The sequence below is a fragment of the Ranitomeya imitator genome, chromosome 2, assembly GCF_032444005.1.
Source record: "Ranitomeya imitator isolate aRanImi1 chromosome 2, aRanImi1.pri, whole genome shotgun sequence".
NCBI classification, from domain to species: Eukaryota; Metazoa; Chordata; class Amphibia; order Anura; family Dendrobatidae; genus Ranitomeya; species Ranitomeya imitator.
The window spans coordinates 76361082-76380827 of NC_091283.1; the positions used below are offsets into that span (position 1 = coordinate 76361082).

The following is a 19746-nucleotide window of genomic DNA, read 5'->3' on the forward strand; positions in this document are numbered from 1 at the left end:
GACCCTTCTTCACATTTGTACGTTACGGTGGGAAAAAATATATGACATAACCAATCACAGATGAGCCTCCCATACACATTTGACTAGCATCGGCTGAATGCGCGGGTATCGACAGGTCTGGCTGACAGCTCTGTGTGAATGAATGGCCGCCGACAGATGATTGTCGGAGCAGATAAGGTTCCATCATGTCCATTTTCGGACTGCAGATCCTTTTGCAACTTTTAAATGACATTGACTTGTGTATTAGTAGTGTGCACAGGTAATTTCATAGCGGTCTCTATTTGAGTATCACAACAACAGGGGAGGACGCCCCATTTTCTTGCTTATAGAAGACCCCAGTGCTGATGAGCGGCACATGGAAAGCTCCTGGTTGTAGTTGTACTGCCTGGCCGTGCACATTGCATGCGCTACACCTAGCAGAGCGCGAGGAAGTGCAGTAATGAGCAATCAACGACCGGCGGTTGCTCATGACCCTGTTAGTGATTTATCATTTACTAATGGGAAACAGAAATGAGCATCCTTTCTAAGAACAGCCGAAGAGAAACGTTGTCATTGTTGCACATATTAACCAATCAGAATTTACCTTCTTAATTTAATTTCTTCAAACTGTACCTGCACTGTGAAAAGAGAAAGGATTACTGTGCAGGACTTGGGTGTCGATCTCTGTATTGGAGGATATCACTGTCCGCCTGCAGCATTGGTCGCCCGAAGTCTGTGGCGCAGGCTGCAGTGAGCGGGGGAGCGACCTGGTCTCAGCTCCAGGCTTCAGTGCGCTGTGAGGTCCTGTGGCGTGCACTCCTGACAGTAGCCAATATCACTGACTGCAAGCCATCCGTGTTAACAACAAAAACCTCTAATAGAGTGATTTAGAAAAACGATCACACAGCAGAGTCCTGCAATATAGTCGATGTCTTCAGAGCGGAGGTACTCTGTAAACTTGCAAAATGCATGTCGGGTGTGTTGGTGCGAGAAACCCAGGGCTGTGGAGTCGGTAAGCCAAACCTCCGACTCCTCAATTTCCATGACTCCGACTCCACCATAATGGGCTCCGACTCTACACTCCTGCCAGGGCTGTCGAGTCAGTAAGCCAAACCTGTGACTCCTTTGTTTCTTGGTCTCAGACTCCACCAAAATGCACTCCAACTCTATGACTCCGACTCCACGGCCCCGGTGAAACCCCTTCTACCACATTGGTCCTTTAACTTTTCACTATGTGCTGTCTGTCTTTACTACTTTAGCCTTTTTTAGGCCCTTACACTTTCATGTGTATGTATTATGTCCTTGCATCTTTAATAATTAAAGAGGATGTCCAGCCTTAGGCCACAAGTCTGCAGTCACTCTATTGCACGCAGTGTGGAGTCTCTGAGGCCGGCAAAGAGAACGGCGGTCATGTAACCCCAACTATGTGATTTCCATACTTCTGCCACATTCCAACTAGACTGTATCTGGCTTCGCTCAATACACTTGCATCGAACCATGTTGCGCCCATCTAGTCGGCTTGTGACCACATTTATGCAAATCACATACTTACAGGCACGCACCCGGAGAATCCTGACAGCGTGCAGTGTGTGTGATGTGAGGATTCTCAAGTCTGCAGTCACATAGAGAGACTGCAGACTTGTAGTCCAGGGCCGGACAACCCGTGTAATTTCTCTAAGGCTAGTTTCACATTTGCGTTTTTTGCCGCAGCGTTTGTGCCGCATATAAACGCATGCGTCGTGTTTTCCTATATTTAACATTAAAAACGCATGCGTTTTTTTTTTTGTTCGCGTTTTGCCGCGTTTGACGACGCATGCGTCGTTTCGTTCTTGCGGCTTGGCGCGGAAATGCAACATGTAGTAATTTCTAGAGGTGTCTATTTGCCGCATGGAAACGCATGCGTTCGATTGCGCAAGGTTTGCGTCAAAAAAACGCATTGCTGTCTATGTAAACGCATGCGTTTTAAGCACATGCGTTTGGTTGCGTTTTTGAACGCATGCGTTTCAATAGAGAAAAACAAGTCTAGACACTGATAAGCCACCCCCACCATCAAGGTGATAAAGGGATCCAAACCCTAACCCTAGCCCTAGCCCTAACCCTAATGGGAAAATGGAAATAAATACATTTTTTTAATTTTTCCCTAACTAAGGGGGTGATGAAGAGGGTTTGATTTCTATTTATAGCGGGTTTTCTAGCGGATTTTTATGATTGGCAGCCGTCACACACTAAAAGACACTTTTTATTCCAAAAAATATTTTTTGCGTTACCACATTTTGAGAGCTACAATTTTTCCATATTTTGGTCCACAGAGTCATGTGAGGTCTTGTTTTTTGTGGGACGAGTTGACATTTTTATTGGTAACATTTTCGGACACGTGACATTTTTGATCGCTTTTTATTCCGATTTTTGTGAAGCAGAATGACCAAAAACCAGCTATTCATGAATTTCTTTTGGGGGAGGCGTTTATACCGTTCCGCGTTTCGTCATAATACACGCCCTCTGTAGTCCCATTGGCGGTGTCCGGTTGATTTTTCTCTTGTGAAATTTCTCAGTGCGCACCAAAAACGCAAACGCAGGAAAAAACGCATGTAAACGCGTACAAACGCGGCGTTTTTTTTAACCGCATGCGACAACGCATGCGTCTAAAAAACGCTGCGTTTTTACGCGTTTATATGCGTTTTTTCCACCACTTGCGGATGCGTTTTAAACGCTGCGGATTTAAACGCAAATGTGAAACCAGCCTTACTTCTGACTGATTTTGAACTTTACTTCCAGTCTTGATAAAATCTATTATTGTGCCTGTCTGTTGCATTATACTTCACCTTTTCTACTTATATATAAAGCAAGTACATTAATATATGTATATTGATTTATTTATCTAATATATAATTGCCTAGAATACTACTTCCTGCAATTTGTGCCAACTTCCGTGGCTTTGTCCGGAGCTAATGTCCGGAGCTAATGTCCGGAGATAAGTGACGTCAACAGTGTCCAGTGTCTGATTGGTTGCCGCCTGCTGCGAGCGACCAATCAGAAACGTGCCGTACTGTGACACACTCCGCCCGCCATTTTGGTGTGATTTTTGAATTTTTACCTCACAGCAAGTTTCTACTGCGTGGTGGCGGGCCCAGTGACGTTGCTCTTCAAGCTCCTGCCGAATTTCGTCAAAAAAAAATTATAATACCACTAGATGGCAGCCCGATTCTAAAGAATCGGGAGTCTAGAATCCATATATACTTGAAATTCGGCAGGAGCTTGAAGAGCAACGTCACTGGGCCCGCCTCCACGCAGTAGAAACTTGCTGTGAGGTAAAAATTCAAAAATCACACCAAAATGGCGGGCGGAGTGTGTCACAGTACGGCACGTTTCTGATTGGTCGCTCGCAGCAGGCGGCAACCAATCAGACACTGGACACTGTTGACGTCACTTATCTCCGGACATTATCTCCGGACATTATCTCCGGACATTAGCTCCGGACATTAGCTCCGCACATTAGCTCCGGACATTAGCTCCGCACATTAGCTCCGGACATTAGCTCCGGACATTAGCTCCGGACAAAGCCACGGAAGTTGGCACAAATTGCAAGAAGTAGTATTCTAGGCAATTATATATAAGATTTACCAAAACTATATATATTTAGTTGTGAAGTGGTTCAGTGACATTTTCACACCAATTTTGAACTTTTGTTTGGTGTTTTCTCCATATACTGCCTATTATTTTTGTTCTTTCTTACTATTATTTATTAATTGTATTATTCTTACATTTGAATAAATAAAGTATATATGGATTCTAGACTCCCGATTCTTTAGAATCGGGCTGCCATCTAGTAATATATATTTCTTTTATTCATCGGTTCACCCACTAATTGTCTTTGCTCTATATGACGGTGTATTTGTTCGGTTGGGATTAGTGTCCCTACTTAATACAAGCGGTTTTTCTATTATGCTCATTCATTTTATATTTTATCTTGTGTTCTGCACATTACCCTTTATTGTTTCCATTTCAGAACCAGGAGCAGCTAAAGGATGACGATTCCGACCTGATACTGAATGACGGTGACATAAGCCTAACGTACGGAGACACCACGGTCAGTACGGACCCTATAGTATCTAGGAGGGGGATGGGAAACGGCTCCGAGGATGGCATTGATCAGGAGCTTACCTGCGGGGATCACGAGTTTGTTTTAAGAGGAACCCGTCTGGTCATGGAAGAATGTGAAGCTCCAGGAAACCTGCTAGCCACCAGAAAGCCAAGCCCCATGTAGTCTCTCTTTTTTGGGGGGGAAAGGAGTTGTGTCTGCCAATAACATTTTTGTGTTTTCTACTCATGACGACTTGTTGTCCTTCCTACTGCATGGCTCCCATCCTACGAGCTCTATAAAGGCTCCTTACCCGGCATCAGAAGGGACCGTTCTTCTTGATGTTGCTTGTGAAGATCAAGTTTCTTTTTTTTTTTTTTTTCTTTCTCCTGGGAACGTTTGTACAATTGCACTTTACGTGAAACCATCCAAGAAAACATGGCGGCTCCACGGGCTCCATGGCGGAGGCAGCGTCCCAGATGGGTGCCAATGGGTTTCCTTTGTTATTTGAAATATTAATGGGGAGGTGGATTCTCTCTTTGTCCCATCCCTGTTGCACTGCCAATACGAGGAATATGTCCGATAACATAATCGACTGTCAGCAGATGATGATCCAATCTATTAATTCGAGCCAAAGTCGTGCTCTGATGTTTGTTTTTCTCCAGTGGCCTAAACACATACTAACTGTAATGATTGTAGCTGGACTTCTCTTGTAACACTTTTTCAATGACAATTATCTACGTTGTGATCTTTCTCACTTTTTTTTTGTCTCTTTTTTTTTTTTTTGAAAGAGCAAATTTTTATTTTTTTTTAGCTTTTCCAGCCAAAACGTGTTTTAAGAAAAGAGGCTATCTCAGCCAAAGTTTATTTTTAAGAGCACATTCCACTGGAGACTGCTGAAACGCGGCTCAGCCATTGCGAAACTGCATCTGATTTCTTTTATGTCGGTAGAAAAGACATTTAAACACTCTGGATTCTTTAACATAAGGTACTTTAAAGGGAACCTGTCATCAGATTCATGCTCTTACCCACAGGCAGCAAAATGTTGGGGATGCACCGCATCCTTGGCTGCGACATCTGCCTCCCAAGCAAAGGTGGCCAGATGTCACTGCTACATCGCGATGCAAGGAATTGAGGTCACGTTGCAACCCTGAGGGTACTGGGACTGTGACAGGCAAGGTGCGAAAACTCCAACCACATTGGATTTTGTGCGACTTCCTCATCGCCGCAGCCTCGGGTGCGACCCCAATCACTTGGATTGCACTAAGATGCTGGGCTCCTGTGTTTGAGAAAATTATTGGGAGGAAAGTCTGCAGGGTGGCTGCCCTCTGAGATCCCCGGACCCAGCTTGGCTTCATTGTTGTCAGGTTTTTCTTACTTTAGGCAAATACCTGTCATTCAAGGCGGGCCGGGAGAAGCCAGAGAGGAGCCTCCCCAATGGACATCTATCCCATCCCTGAAATGAATCTGTCATCTGGTTTCTTACACCTAATCTGAAAGCAGCATAATATAGAGACGGAGACCCTGATTCCAGCGATGTATCACTTTCTGGGCTGCTTGCTGTAGTTTTTATAAAATCACAGTTTTATCATCAGGAGATTATCACTAGAGGACTGGTAGTCCTCCATATTAATGAGCTCTGTATAACCCCACCAACACAACTGATTGGCAGATTTCTTCCTATGCAGAGGGTACACAGAAAGTGGCCAATCAGTGGTGCGGGCCGGGTTATACGAGCTCAACATTCAGAGAACTGCTGGAGAGAAAACTGTGATTGTATCAAAACTGCAGCAAGCAGCCCAGTCCAGATTTTCTCATATGAAATCCTCCACTCTTAAAAAGAAGGCATTAAACATAGTCCATTGTGTTAAGGGAGCCTGTCCGCCTATATAGTAAGGCCAGCAGGAATCTGGGATTGGTGGACCTTTCAGGGAAACCTGTAAGCAAAATGCCGCTTTATAAAGGGATCTGATGTTATGGATGGACGTTCGTGATGTTACAAGAGCTGGGGGTATGGAAAATAGTCATCATGGAGGCAGACGTCTGTTAATCTCCAGTGTGCGCCAACATCATGCAGAAAATGTGCATAAAATGAGCTTTGTGCTTCGTGCGCCTCTATGTAGTGTTCTAGGGGTGTTGGGTGATGATGGATCTAGCTCTGACTGTTATTCTGCGCTTTACTTCATTTTCACTAATGGCATTACTCTGTACGTGTATATATATACACAGACATATATGTATGTACACCGTATTTGTGTTTATATATAATATATATATGTGTGTGTATATACGGTCTATATAATGTGTTTTTGGTATAAAAGCAGTGGTGCATTGAGGTTCGGCTCTATGATGTCCCTTGTGTAGGCTTCTCGTCAGGTTCTCCCCGTTTTTGCTCGCCATGTTTGTATGTCTTCCCCCGGTCATAGTGCTCTTGCCATGATATGGATTTAGGTACGATGCTGCTGTATCTTTATGGCGATTATCACGATGGGTAATTAGTACATGTTTGATCACCGGGAACCCCAGAATCACAGAGTTCTCTTTTCCAGAGATATCGGGGCGCCATATTCTGTTCTTGTAGCAGTAGAGCGCATGTGTAACCACAGCTCCATGACTATGGGATCCGGTGGTCCTAGGGGGTTGTCATCCATTTATCACCTAGTCGCGTATTTATAATGGAACAACCCTTTAACTCCCAGAAACCCCTGAGGCCTCCTGCACCTGCAGACCAGCAGGCTCCTCTGCCCTACGGACTGTAGCCGCTCTGCGTTGCGTCTGATGGAACATGCCATCATTTTTTTTTTCTCTTGTCAGATTTGTACAAAGTAATGAAGGAAACTTCTATATTTCTGCATATAAAGGTGAAGACGTGGCGCTAAGAGACCTGTATGAAGATATACACTTATGCAAATTAGTCTCCGAGTGTCCACTGGGTGTTTCCTCAGCAGGCAGGTGTTATGATCCTAGAGGCAGCCCCGCCCACCTAGGCTTGATTGACAGCTCTGATGCCTCCAGTGTCAGCCCACTGTTACCTGTAAAACGGCGTCAATCAGACCTATCTTCGAGCCGCTGCCACTGGGGTCACGGGACATTTGCCTGCAGAAGAACCACAGAAGGGATATATATTCAGAAAGGTCTCCCTGGCCTCCATAAAGCATTGCAGGGAAATCCAAACTGCTCGTCGGTTCCCTTTTGAGGACATGTCGGAAAATAGTGTAAGGGAAACTGTCAGTGTGAATTTACTGCTGAAGCTATTGCTATGGGTGTACAGGTCCTAATATAACAATAAAGAAAATTGTGTTTTTCAGTAATCTAAAAAAATCGAGCTTGGAAACCACATGCAAATTAGCCTGGAAGAGCCCCGGGGGTGTGTCCGTATACTCAGCATGTAAAGACACTCCCCCAATGCACTTTAAAGCTAATTTACATGTGGCTTCAAGGCTTGATTTGTCCGTACTGGCGCATTGCATTACTACAAAATCCCACATTTTTGTTGTTATACAGCCACCCCACCAGTAAAATGTTCCTGATTCTGTGTCTTTCCATAATTGTGTAAATGCCGCTGTTCTCCTGGATCCGGCGCTGTTTTTCTTTTGTTCTTTCTCCTCTCCATTTCTGAGATATGCCCTCCTCTTTCCAGTATGTAAACTTTGTCTTGTGAGGCAACTAGGCGTGGTCATCAAGAAGATTCAATAGAGAAGAGTTGTGGAGCACGCCCTCTTGGCTAAATAACCACCTAGATGTATACGCGGAGAAGATGGGGGGGCCGTATCTCTGCAAGTGAGAGGAGCAGGAAAAAAAGAAAAACCGCATCGGATTCAGGAAAATAGCAGTATGTAGATTTGGCGGCAAAACGTATTTCTGGCAAATGACCGGTCCTCTTTACGGGTTCACAAAGTCAGCAGTAAAATCATCCTGACACATTCCCTTTATAGGTCCGCATATTTTATAAAGGAGTTGTCTTCGATTAGGAAAGCAAATGAATTCCCCATTTCCTTGATGGTACTGTTGTGTTTGTTGGCCAGCTCGCCCTGGAATGCACTAATCTGCTAGGCAAATATGGCCAGTGTGGTTTTTATGTTATTTCCAGGAACAGCAGGTCCTTGGTACAAGACATGTACTGTAAACCTGGCGTCCGTCCTACAGGTACAGGTGCAGCCCCATTAGCAGAGCTTTGTGGTGTACACGGATACAGGCCCAAGCCCATCATGTACGTCACACGGGGGAGGCATTACTGTAGTGCTCTGTTCTCCACTCTGAGGCTGTTAATGATTGATTAACCTTATAAAGAGCCATTGTCTTCATATAATCACAATCACACAGATTCCCAGGAGCCGGATCTGGACCGGAAGGTCTCCGCTATTCACAATGGCGACTATAGGAAATGTCTGTGTAGGGTCAGCCTGCAGTATGGAGGGCAGCAGTGCTGTTCCTTCCCTGACACATCTCAAAGTTACATAGCTGAACCCAAAATCTACAGGTGGGTGCGGGAAGTGGTAGGATAGTCAAGGACTTGGCACGCGATGAATATGGCTCTCGGGGAGGAGCGAGGTGGTGAGGTCCGTTCTCCTGTGTCCTCAAACATTACACACCTTACATTTAGTGTCTTTCCAGGAGGTGTTTGTAATAAAAAAATACACAATTTACTACTTTTTTTTTCGAAGCATACCTTGACCTTCAGCTATCAGCATGGTATTAGGCTTGGGCTGTGCATGAAGGGGGCTGGCTGACATCTCTCCATCAATAGCTAAGCCAGTCCACGTCTCTGTCTTTGTATCAAATGTGACAGAGGAGGCGGCTGGCTTAGCTATGGAGCAAATCGACCACCGCTCATCACACGCCGCTCTGACATTGAGCTGCAGTGGAAATGCAAAGGTTGTATATTAGTGATGAACGAGCGTGCTGGGATAAGGTGTTATATGAGCATGAAAAAAAAAACACAATATAGGAGTTCAAAAAAAAAAATATACAGATATATGTAAAATAATTGATGTGTGTAGTAAACCAAAATCAATCAGAAAATGGGACAATGGTGTATACATATAATCAGTCCCACAAAAATATATATGTATAAAAATACTACAATATACTGTATGTGTAATGGACACTAATCAATATTCACTAAGTGTAGTGTAAAACAGCGAACGTGCATGTGCAACATAAAAATATATATGATCCAAATCAGACAGATAATGACAGTATAGTCAAGAAGGTGCAAATAACCAAAGTGAGGGTAATATGATATATATACATATATTTCCTATATCTATACACAATGTGCACACCAAGACTGTACATAAATTCTAAGATGGTGTATACCTTTAATGCCAGTCTTTCCAAGTACAGCGGCGTTCTTCAAAAATATGTTCCAGTCCCCGCGGCTGCATGTCTCGTAGCTGTTCGATGGCTGTAACACATACATGGATTGTCTATTTGTTAGGTAATCCCTACACGTGTTGTGCTGTCGAACAGCCGCGAGACATGCAGCCGCGGGGACTGGAACATATTTCTCGAGCGTGCCCAAGATACTTGGTTAGCACTCGAGCATGCTCAGATAACACCTTATCCCAGCACGCTCGCTCATCACTATTGAATATCTTTATATTAGGGCCCCAACTAACGATTTTACAATAAAGCCAAGCCCTTTATTCCAAAGTCTTCTGATAGATCTTGGAAGTGTCCGACAAGCTACTCCCATAAATCACTTTTTTCGTTTTTTATATACATCCTTTAACTATTGTTTACACTATTTTGAGCCATATTTTATTTACGCGAACAAATATTGTTTTCTTTGCAGGGTTTGTAAACTACCGAACAAATCTACAGTAAGTAGTGAGAGCGTCATTCATTATGGCACCTGGATGTACCTTGTGCAGAATGCAAATTGTCTTCTATTCTACGTGGACCCAAACTATTAAATGCTTTTTTTAATTGTTTTATATGTTGTAGCCTCTTAGATTTCTTGCAGATCTGTTGGGTCCAATCGCTGCCAGTACTGTGCAGGCGTGCCGCGCTTCTGGGTGAACGCCTGCACAGCGGTGTACGGGCTGAACAGCAAGGCAATAGACCTGCGCGCTGCTTCTGCGGAGCTGCAAGCTTCTGCGGTCATTTAAGAGATTGGTGGGGGCTCGGGACCTGGATCTCCCAGTCATCTGCAGGACATTTAAAGGTTTATTATGTATCAAAAAAATCATTGAAAAGTTTCTATCGATGTTAGTAAGAGTATAACAGGTCCAGTTCTGCCTCGTCCATCGTTGCCCCCAGGAATAGGCATAGGGTCTCTATGCTGAGAGCAGATAAGCGGCTGCTGGACACTTCTGTTCCGGATGATCTCTGGCATGGCGGTGGGATAGAAAAAGCTGGATCCTAACCATGAAATGGTCACGGGGCTGACACATTAGTTTTGTAGCAGATCTTCCATTTTATATCTGTTCTATGAAGGTATTCTCGTCTTACTCCTTATATCCGCGCTCGCTGTATGTGCCGTGTAAAGCTGCTGCTCATTTCACAGAAGGACGTATGGCAGTATTTATTTCACTCTTTATAAAGAGATCCCGATAATCTGGCTTATATGGAAGCATCGCATTCAGAAATTATATCACCCCAAAACACATTTATTCATGCTGCATTGTAGATTCATTCACGATTTATTGGCATCTTGAATTATTAAACCGTCATATTTGCCCCCATGTGCCAGTTGTATACCAGATCTAATATGCCCCTGTGTGCCGCACCAGTCTGCACCATATGAATACGTCCGTACAGCGCAGCTGGTTCTTATTACGGTACTGATGTTTTGGACTTATTCTTTAGGTTTACAAAGCTGATCGAGTTTAAGTCTTGGATCTACCCATCTGCCATTGGATTTGTACTTTCTCTATGTGATGAATTTGCTCCATTTTCTTTCTAGCTCTCTGCAGGTGATGCTATAACCCATACTTAGACCCTGATCTCATCAATGACTGCTATAAGTATGGCTGTGGAATAAGACCGAAGGTGTTTGTCTAGCTATTTACATTTGTGACCTATAAATTAACACCGTCCACTGGAGAGAGGCAAATCGATTTGCAGGACCCTGGTCCAGGGGTCAGGTCAGTAATCCATGGCTACTGGATGGGAGCCCTGCGACCCGCCTCCTACTTGTCTGCTTTTCTTTGAAATAGCCGGTCTGGCACGAAGTTGTGTGTGCATCACGCCACTGCAATGATGTCGCGCCGCAGCAATGACGTCGCGCCGCAGCAATGACGTTGCGCCACAGCAATGAAGTCGCGCCACAGCAATGACATCGCGCCACAGCAATGACATTGCATCACAGCAATGACGTCACGCCGCAGCAATGACGTTGCGCCGCAGCAATGACGTCGCGCCGCAGCAATGACGTTGCGCCGCAGCAATGACGTCACGCCGCAGCAATGATGTCACGCCGCAGCAATGACGTTGCGCCACAGCAATGACATTACGCCAGGACTCCTAATCAAAAGAGGAGTCTGGAGATGGTGGCAGGTAGGAGGTGGTTCGCAGGTCTCCTCTCCAGCAGCCACTTAATACTGACTTGACCTCTGGTCCCGGGTCCTGTGGATTGATTTGCTCATCTCTACCCCCTACCCTTAATTTCAGTCCGTGAGATCTCCACTTCAGGACTGGCTTGTAACAGTATTATAATTAGAGTAGGTCTGTGGCTTATTTCGGAGACTCTATACTCTTTCCCACAGCCAAAGGTGTCAAATCAGGCTAAAATGAAGCAGTGTGCCAAAAAACTGCCTAAAAAACATTTTACACATTAGATCACCCCGATAGGAGGCAAATATGGATGGCTCAATAAGCAGCATTTAAAGAGGACCTGTCACTTTTTAGTTTTTTTTCCATTAACTAGTCTAAATACCACTGTGCTCCTGAATCGGGTGTTTTTTCAATTTTTGTACCTGCGCCACTTCAGTCCTGAAATATGATCTTCTGTTCCCTGTCTATAAATCTAATTTTGTTCGCCAAAGGGCCATGGTCCTCCATTCTTCTCTGTGGGCGCCTTCAATAGGACCACGCCCATTTGGATAATAACACAAGATTTACATACAAGGACCAGCGGGCCATATCTCAAGAATTGAGAGGCGCAGGAACCAAAAATAAAAAAGCAAAATTCAGGTAGTAAAACAATCATATTTACGGCCACTGACAGCTCCTCTTTAATCTGCTCTGTGTCACCGGTGTCACACGTTAGCATTTATCCAACCTCGGAAACGAGTGAAAACACAATATTCTTCCTGACGACCAGTATGGAATAGTCACTCATGATTGTGATTACCAGGACGCCATGGGCATCGAAACGAGGCATGGTTTCTTTTGAGACGACTTATGCCAGAGCGTTGTGCCGACCACCGTACAATGAGCAGGCATGAGCGCCACGGCATGAGCGCCACGGCATGGCCATGTAAATTAGAAGGAGATTAAAGGCCAGAATGAAAACGTTGTTACAGGAAAGATCAGAAAGCCAAGTAAATAAAGCTGCATGAGGGTAGAACTATGAATAATACAAAGTAATACACCCCCTTTATATGGTTGGGCGGCATTTATAGCCTCGCTTCCTTAGTTTGGGTGTAGGAGCGTCCCATCACACCGACCCCTCGTCTGTCGGTCCTTATTGTTCCCCTCGTCTCACTATGCAGGAAATCTTCGTCCTTTATACTCCCCTTATACGACAATTTGTAAATCTTCTGTAAATGTTGATCCCTGCATTACTGTTCTGGCCAAGCGCTTGGTCGCCGTATCTTTTACTGTCTTCTTTATCACTTCCGTTCTTTTTCTAAGAGTTTTTGAAGATGTACAAAGTCCTTTCTTGTGTGTGGTTGTGTTGTGCACTGTGACGTTCAGCCACTTGTTTGTTAAATTAAGAAGTCTTCTTGCCAAATGCATTTGTGTTGTTTTTTTTTAAATAAATGTGCTCTTACAGAAAAGACTCCTGGCTGAAGGTTCTATCTTGTCCCTGACATAAGTCCTAACCCCAAAAAAGTAACTTATTTATTATAGGTGACTTAAAGGGAACCTGTCACCATGCTAATGCAGTCTGGTCTGCAAGCACCATGTTATAGAGCAGGGGGAGCGGAGTAGATTGATGTATCATTTTGTGAGAGAAGATTTAGTATAACCAGTGATTTATTCCTCTTCTGTAAGATTTTCGGTACAGTCGGCGGTCTGCTCAGCTTGCTTTGTATAAGCGTGCATACTGATAACACATTACACCACCCACTGGACTGAAAAGCCCAGAAAGAGCAGAGAATTAAAAGGGAATCTGTATCAAGTTTTTACTTTGTAATCTGATGACAGCATGAGGTAGGGGTTAAAACACTGAATTCAGCGTTGTCTCGCATGTCAGGCTGTGTGCTGTTGCTTACTTACACTGAAGGTTTTATCACCTGGTGATTATCATCTGGACTACAGCAGCACCTGCATGCTAGTCCATCTCCGCCCCCTCCTGTGGTAAGCAGCTCACTGTAGACTATGTACATACAGGGCCTGGTGTGGGCGGGGTTAGCGATATTAGCTCTGCTGCATTGCCAAATCTAAGAAGTCAGAATGTGTCAGAACCGCGGCAGTCAGTAAACTAAGTGATACATGGAATCAGGGTCTCTTTGCCTACATCATGCTGGTCTCAGATGAGGACGCAAAAACCTGCTGACAGATTCCCTTTAAATGATTAAAACCCAGGTGTAGCACAGCTGGGAAGGACATGGTTAAATCCCAGCTCCGCCGGGTCTTGATTAGATACACCTGTAGGGTTTTACTAAGAGCCAGGAAGTAGTTTCATGGATAGGCAGTCTCCTGAATGAGTGCTGCTGGTGAGGCCAGCCAAGAAGCCTCTCTCTGGATGGAGTGATTGGGGAGTCAATCTATGAGTCAAGGCTAGGGATGTGTTTGAGTTTGTTTTGGTGCTGTGCAACCTGTGGAAGGCAATAAAACTGCACATGTTTGGACCAAAACTGCATTGCCTGTGTGAACACTACTTAATGCCTACCAGAGAGAGTGAATCCCTCCAATGGTTTAGTGACTTTTCTCCCTCGGATCCCCCTGCTCCAGAACCTGATGCCTGCGGATTGAACTGCCTTTTCCTGGTGACAGGTTCCCTTTAATCCAAATGTGAATTTTTGTGTATTTTTATGGAAATTCTAAAGAAAAATAAATTGCATAATTTTTTTTGTAATTTAAATGCTGGAATCCTTCAAATGGACCTCTCCGCTTTCCTGACACGTATCTAGCAAATACCTGAGGAGATGATGACTCTGGAGCCTTCTTTTTCTCGGTCTCCCATGACAGCACTACGGAGAGAGGGGATCCGCCCTTCAGGGACAGGAAACCTACAGATAAAAGGGCGGTACCTCTCCCTCGCATCAGTTGGTTTCCTGTCCCTGAACAGGGAACCTCTTTCCGGTGGTACCTGTATGAAGACCGATGGACCGGGACCGGGCGGTCGAGTACCGGCAGCGAGGAGGCTCCTGCCGCGGCTTGTCCGGCTCCCGAAGCCGCCACCGCTGGAACCGAGGGGTTCTTCAGGGTGAGCGGAGGGAGAACGCCGCCGACTCTGAGAGCGGAAGGGGCGCTGGATCACCCGGAGCTTCTGTGCCGACAAGCGCACGCTCCGGGTGTACTAAGATGGCCGCCGCTCCGGAAATGCGGCAGGACTTCCGGGTCATCGCCGCGCGCATGCGCGGTAGCTTCTCTTCTCCCTGGACGTGACGCAGGACCGGAAGTGCGGGGGAACGCCGGAGGTGGCGCCAAATACAAATAGGGAGATGGTGCACACACAGTTGTCGCACCATCTCCCTGTAAATCATGGAGGACAGCGATCCACAGGAGCTGCAGCCTAGGCAGCAGCACCACAAGAAGACGGACCCTAAGAGCGCTAGGAGTGGGTCTAGCAGCCGTTCTACACAGCGCAGCAGGTCTGCTGCGAAGACTAGTTCACCTCCTCGGGAACCTTCCATTCCAGACCCAGGGCCCCCTCCAGAACCGGTACCTGCCTGCACGTCCAAATGGTGAGTGATCTTCGTGAATGTATATATTATAATAGGGCTCCCTCTTCTCCCTTAATAGGGAAAGAAGAAGCTGGAGAAAAGGAAAAACAAATCCTGCCCCATCTGTGACAAAGCTTTACCAGTAGCCTGGGACAAAAAGCTATGTAAATCCTGTATCCAGCGTGTGCTATGTGAGGAGACTCCCGACTTTGCATCAGAGCTAAAAAATATTATTAGATCTGAGGTTCAGAATGCTGTATCTTCCTCCAAAAAAGGAAAAGATAAAGTAAAGGAAACAGCACAATCCCACTCTGTCCGATCCTCATCTGATGACGCAGATTCGGACGACTCTGACTCCTCCCTATCCTCCTCCGAGGAAGATTCAGGCCGACATTGTTTTCCTCTCGAGGAAGTGGATGCCTTAGTAAGAGCTGTTAGGGCTACTATGGGCGTGGAGGAGCCTAAACCTGACAAAACAGCCCAAGATGTTATGTTTGGTGGCTTGGGACAAAAAAAACGGAAAACCTTTCCTTTAAATCCCAATGTCCAATCCCTAATTAAAAAAGAATGGGAAAAACCTGATAGGAGAAACTCTTCAGTACCCTCGCTTAAAAGAAAGTATCCCTTCGAAGATGACGCATCCACTTCCTGGGATAAGGCACCAAAGTTGGATGTAGCGGTGGCAAAAGCCTCGAAAAAATTTGCGCTCCCGTTCGAGGACATGGGTACCCTCAGAGACCCTTTAGATAAAAAAGCAGACACATTTCTTAAAGGGGCATGGGAGTCGGCTGGGGGTAGCTTGAGGCCTACTGTTGCGGCTACCTGCACCTCCAGATCTCTGATGGTATGGATCGATCAATTAGAGAGTCAAATTAGAGACGGGCTACCCATAAATTACTGGATTCTATCCCTGCAATCAGAGCAGCAGCAGCATTCCTGGCGGACTCCTCGGCAGACTCCGTACGGTTAACATCTAAGGCCGCTGCTCTCTCCAATGCAGCCAGAAGAACCTTATGGCTCAAAAGCTGGCCTTGGGATCTCCAGACAAAGCTTAAGCTATGTTCTATTCCGTGTGAAGGAAATTTTCTGTTTGGAGAGACCCTGGATGACATTCTCCAAAAAGCAGGAGACAAAAAGAAAGGGTTTCCAAATTTGGGCCCAGCCCCATTCAGGCAGTCCTTTCGGAATCGGAGATTTTTCCGCCGCAGACCCCCGAGGGAGCAGAATAAATGGGAAGAAGGCAGGAGAAGGGATAGAGGTTACCTCTTTGGCAACACCTCTCGTGACAAAAAACCCACCAAATGACATTGTGCCTACGGTAGGGGGAAGACTCACATCTTTCCTTCCCGCTTGGGAGAAAATATCCAACAACACCTGGATTCTAAACATCATACAGTACGGTCTAAAAATAGATTTTATTTCTTTTCCTCCCCGGAAGTACATAGAAACGAAAATAAGATCTTCAGTGGCAGAACAAGCAGCTTTAGAGAAAGAAATCATTTCCCTACTGCAAAAATCTGTAATTCAAGAAATCCCTCCTCAGGAAGTAGGAGAAGGGTTTTTCTCCCCTCTTTTTTTAGTACCAAAACCCGACGGGTCCTTTCGGACCATTATAAATCTAAAAAACCTGAACAAATACGTAAAAAAATTACAAATTCAAAATGGAAACAATAAAGTCCACCATAAAAATCCTGTTTCCGAATTGCTACATGGTCGTGATAGACCTAACCGATGCATATTATCATGTGCCCATCCACAATCAGTCTCAAAAATTCCTGAGATTGGCAGTTTCCATAAAAGGACAATTAAGATTTTTTCAGTACAGAGCTCTTCCGTTCGGAATCTCTATAGCCCCTCGAATATTCACGAAGGTAATAGCGGAAATGATGGCCCACATAAGGGAACAAAATATATTAATAGTCCCTTACCTAGACGACTTTCTCATCGTAAGCAACTCGGCCCAAAGTTGCAAAGAACAGAGGGACCGGGTAATGACTATCTTGACGGACTTGGGGTGGCTCATAAACTTAAAAAAATCAAAGTTGGAACCCTGTCAAGTACAGGAGTTCCTAGGTCTGACATTAGACTCCCGAGTCCAAGAATGTCGGCTTCCAAACCCCAAAAAAGACAGCATATTAGCTATGATAACGCAAACTTTTCACCATCCTTCCATGACTCTAAGGAGAGCAATGTCGCTACTAGGCTCTCTGTCCTCATGCCTACCAGCGATACCCTTTGCACAGTTCCACACAAGAGAACTTCAGTGGCACGTACTCGAATGGCAGTCAATACTAAAGGACAACTTGGAAGGTCAAATCACCCTGAATTCCTCAGTTATTCATTCCCTTCGTTGGTGGGGGGAAACCCAAAACTTATCAAAGGGAGTTCCTTGGGTGACACAAATATCCCGGGTGATAACAACCGATGCGAGTTCCACAGGGTGGGGGGCTCACATGGGGGACAGAGTTGCTCAGGGAACCTGGTCAGTCCAGGAACTATCAGCATCCTCAAACCAAAAAGAACTTTGGGCAGTACTTCAAGCTCTTCTTTCTTTTCTGACCTATATTCGGGGACATCATGTCCGAATCTTTTCGGACAACAAAGTGACTGTAGCGTATATAAACCACCAGGGAGGAACAAGGTCTCGGGCACTCATGAGTTCTTCAGCCAAAATTTTCAACCTAGCGGAAGAAAATCTACTATCCCTCTCTGCGCTACACATTCAGGGTTCAAACAACGAGAGAGCAGATTACCTGAGTCGGTCTCAGTTAAAACAAGGCGAATGGTCTCTAAACCAATCCATCTACGATCAGATCACAAAAATGTGGGGAGCACCGACAATAGATCTATTCGCCAATCACAAAAACAAAAAAGTGAACAAATTCTGCTCACTGAACCCGGTAGGGAATCCACAGGCTCTAGATGCCTTTATGATTCCGTGGACCCAAAAATTAACGTATGCCTTTCCTCCAACTATTCTGATCCCGGCAGTCATTCGGAAAGTCAGAGAGGACAAAACGAAAATGATCCTCATAGCCCCGTTCTGACCAAAAAGGACGTGGTTCTCCTGGCTGAGGATGCTTTCGGTCTCGGACCCATGGGTCCTGCCGAATATACCAGACCTTCTACATCAAGGGCCGATCTTCCACCCACAGGAATCGAACTTACATTTGACAGCCTGGTTTTTGAACGGAGACTATTAAAAGAAAGAGGTTTCTCGGATAATTTAGTTACCACGTTGTTAAAAAGTAGAAAACCCATCACTACTAGAATATATGGGAAAACATGGAAAAAATTTCTGTCCGTCTCCAAAGTAAAAGTCCAAGATGGGCCCTCAATTCCTAAAATACTGGAGTTCCTACAAAAAGGTCTGGAACAGGGGTTGTCGGCTAGTACTCTTAAAGTACAAATAGCAGCTCTAGGAGCACTCTATAACCATAATATTGCGGCCAACCCATGGATAATTAGATTTGTTAAGGCGGTGACAAGATCAAAGCCATTAGTCGCTCAGAAAGTGCCCTCATGGGACTTAAATTTAGTCCTCTCGGCGTTAACGGGTCCTCCATTCGAACCCATAGAGTCGATTTCCATTAAAACTCTATCACTCAAAACCATTCTCTTGGTAGCGTTAACATCCGCACGCAGAATAAGTGACATTCAAGCCTTATCCTCTAATCCACCCTTCACCAAAATATTAGATGATAGAGTCACTCTTAGACCCGAACCGGCCTATTTGCCAAAAGTGGCATCAAAATTCCATAGGTCACAAGAAGTCTCCCTGCCATCCTTTTGTCCAAACCCAAAAAATGAGAAAGAGCAGAACTTCCATAATCTAGACGTCAGAAGGTGCCTAATCCAATATTTAGATTCCACCAGAGAGTATAGGAAGGAAGGCTCTGTTTGTCTGTTTTCAGGGTCCCAGAAAAGGATTCCGGGCATCCAAGGGTACTTTGGCGAGGTGGATAAAGGAGGCGATAGTCCTGGCATATTCATCCTCGGGGAATGAGATCCCAGATGGTATAAGAGCACATTCCACAAGAGCAGTAGCTACCTCATGGGCTGAGAGGTCAGAGGTATCAATAGAGCAAATCTGTAAAGCGGCCACCTGGTCATCACCATCGACCTTTTTTAGACACTATAGATTAAATCTAGCCTCTGTGTCTGACTTAACCTTCGGACGAAGGGTTCTCGAGGCGGTGGTCCCTCCCTAAGCTTAGTCTCTGCAATTCTCTCCGTAGTGCTGTCATGGGAGACCGAGAAAGTCGTAGTTACTCACCGATAACGGTGTTTCTCGGAGCCCATGACAGCACTCGCTTATTCCCTCCCATCACGTGTGCGGTGAGCACCTTTAATTACATATAATTTATATACTGTATATAGTTTGAGTATAGGCACGGGGTTCCTCTTTTAAGAAATGTTGTAATATGATTTTTTCTCTGTTGTAAACTAACCTGGAGGTCCTCCGATGCTCTGTAAACCAACTGATGCGAGGGAGAGGTACCGCCCTTTTATCTGTAGGTTTCCTGTCCCTGAAGGGCGGATCCCCTCTCTCCGTAGTGCTGTCATGGGCTCCGAGAAACACCGTTATCGGTGAGTAACTACGACTTTTTAGCTCTGTGTTTAGGCTGCAGTGGTGATGTCACATCCACAGCTCACATCACCGCTGCAGCCAATCACTGAACTGAT

At 45.2% G+C, this 19746-nt stretch overlaps 1 protein-coding gene across 2 annotated transcripts in view; it reads left to right on the top strand.

Annotated features, from left to right (window-relative positions):
• Positions 1–13007, top strand: part of SLC9A6 (solute carrier family 9 member A6) — a 55474-nt gene extending 42467 nt beyond the window's left edge. Inside the window, exons 16-17 of one of the 2 annotated variants that reach the window (XR_011317988.1) lie at positions 3986–5045; positions 9855–13007. Coding sequence is in view for 1 of the 2 variants with exons in the window: in XM_069746982.1 (XP_069603083.1) it covers positions 3986–4243 (258 nt within the window). In the remaining variant the exon portion in view is untranslated. Of the gene's footprint in view, positions 1–3985; positions 9025–9854 lie in introns of those variants that run through there. The other variant, XM_069746982.1, reaches the window with a different exon arrangement.
• The last annotated feature ends 6739 nt before the right edge of the window (positions 13008–19746 follow it).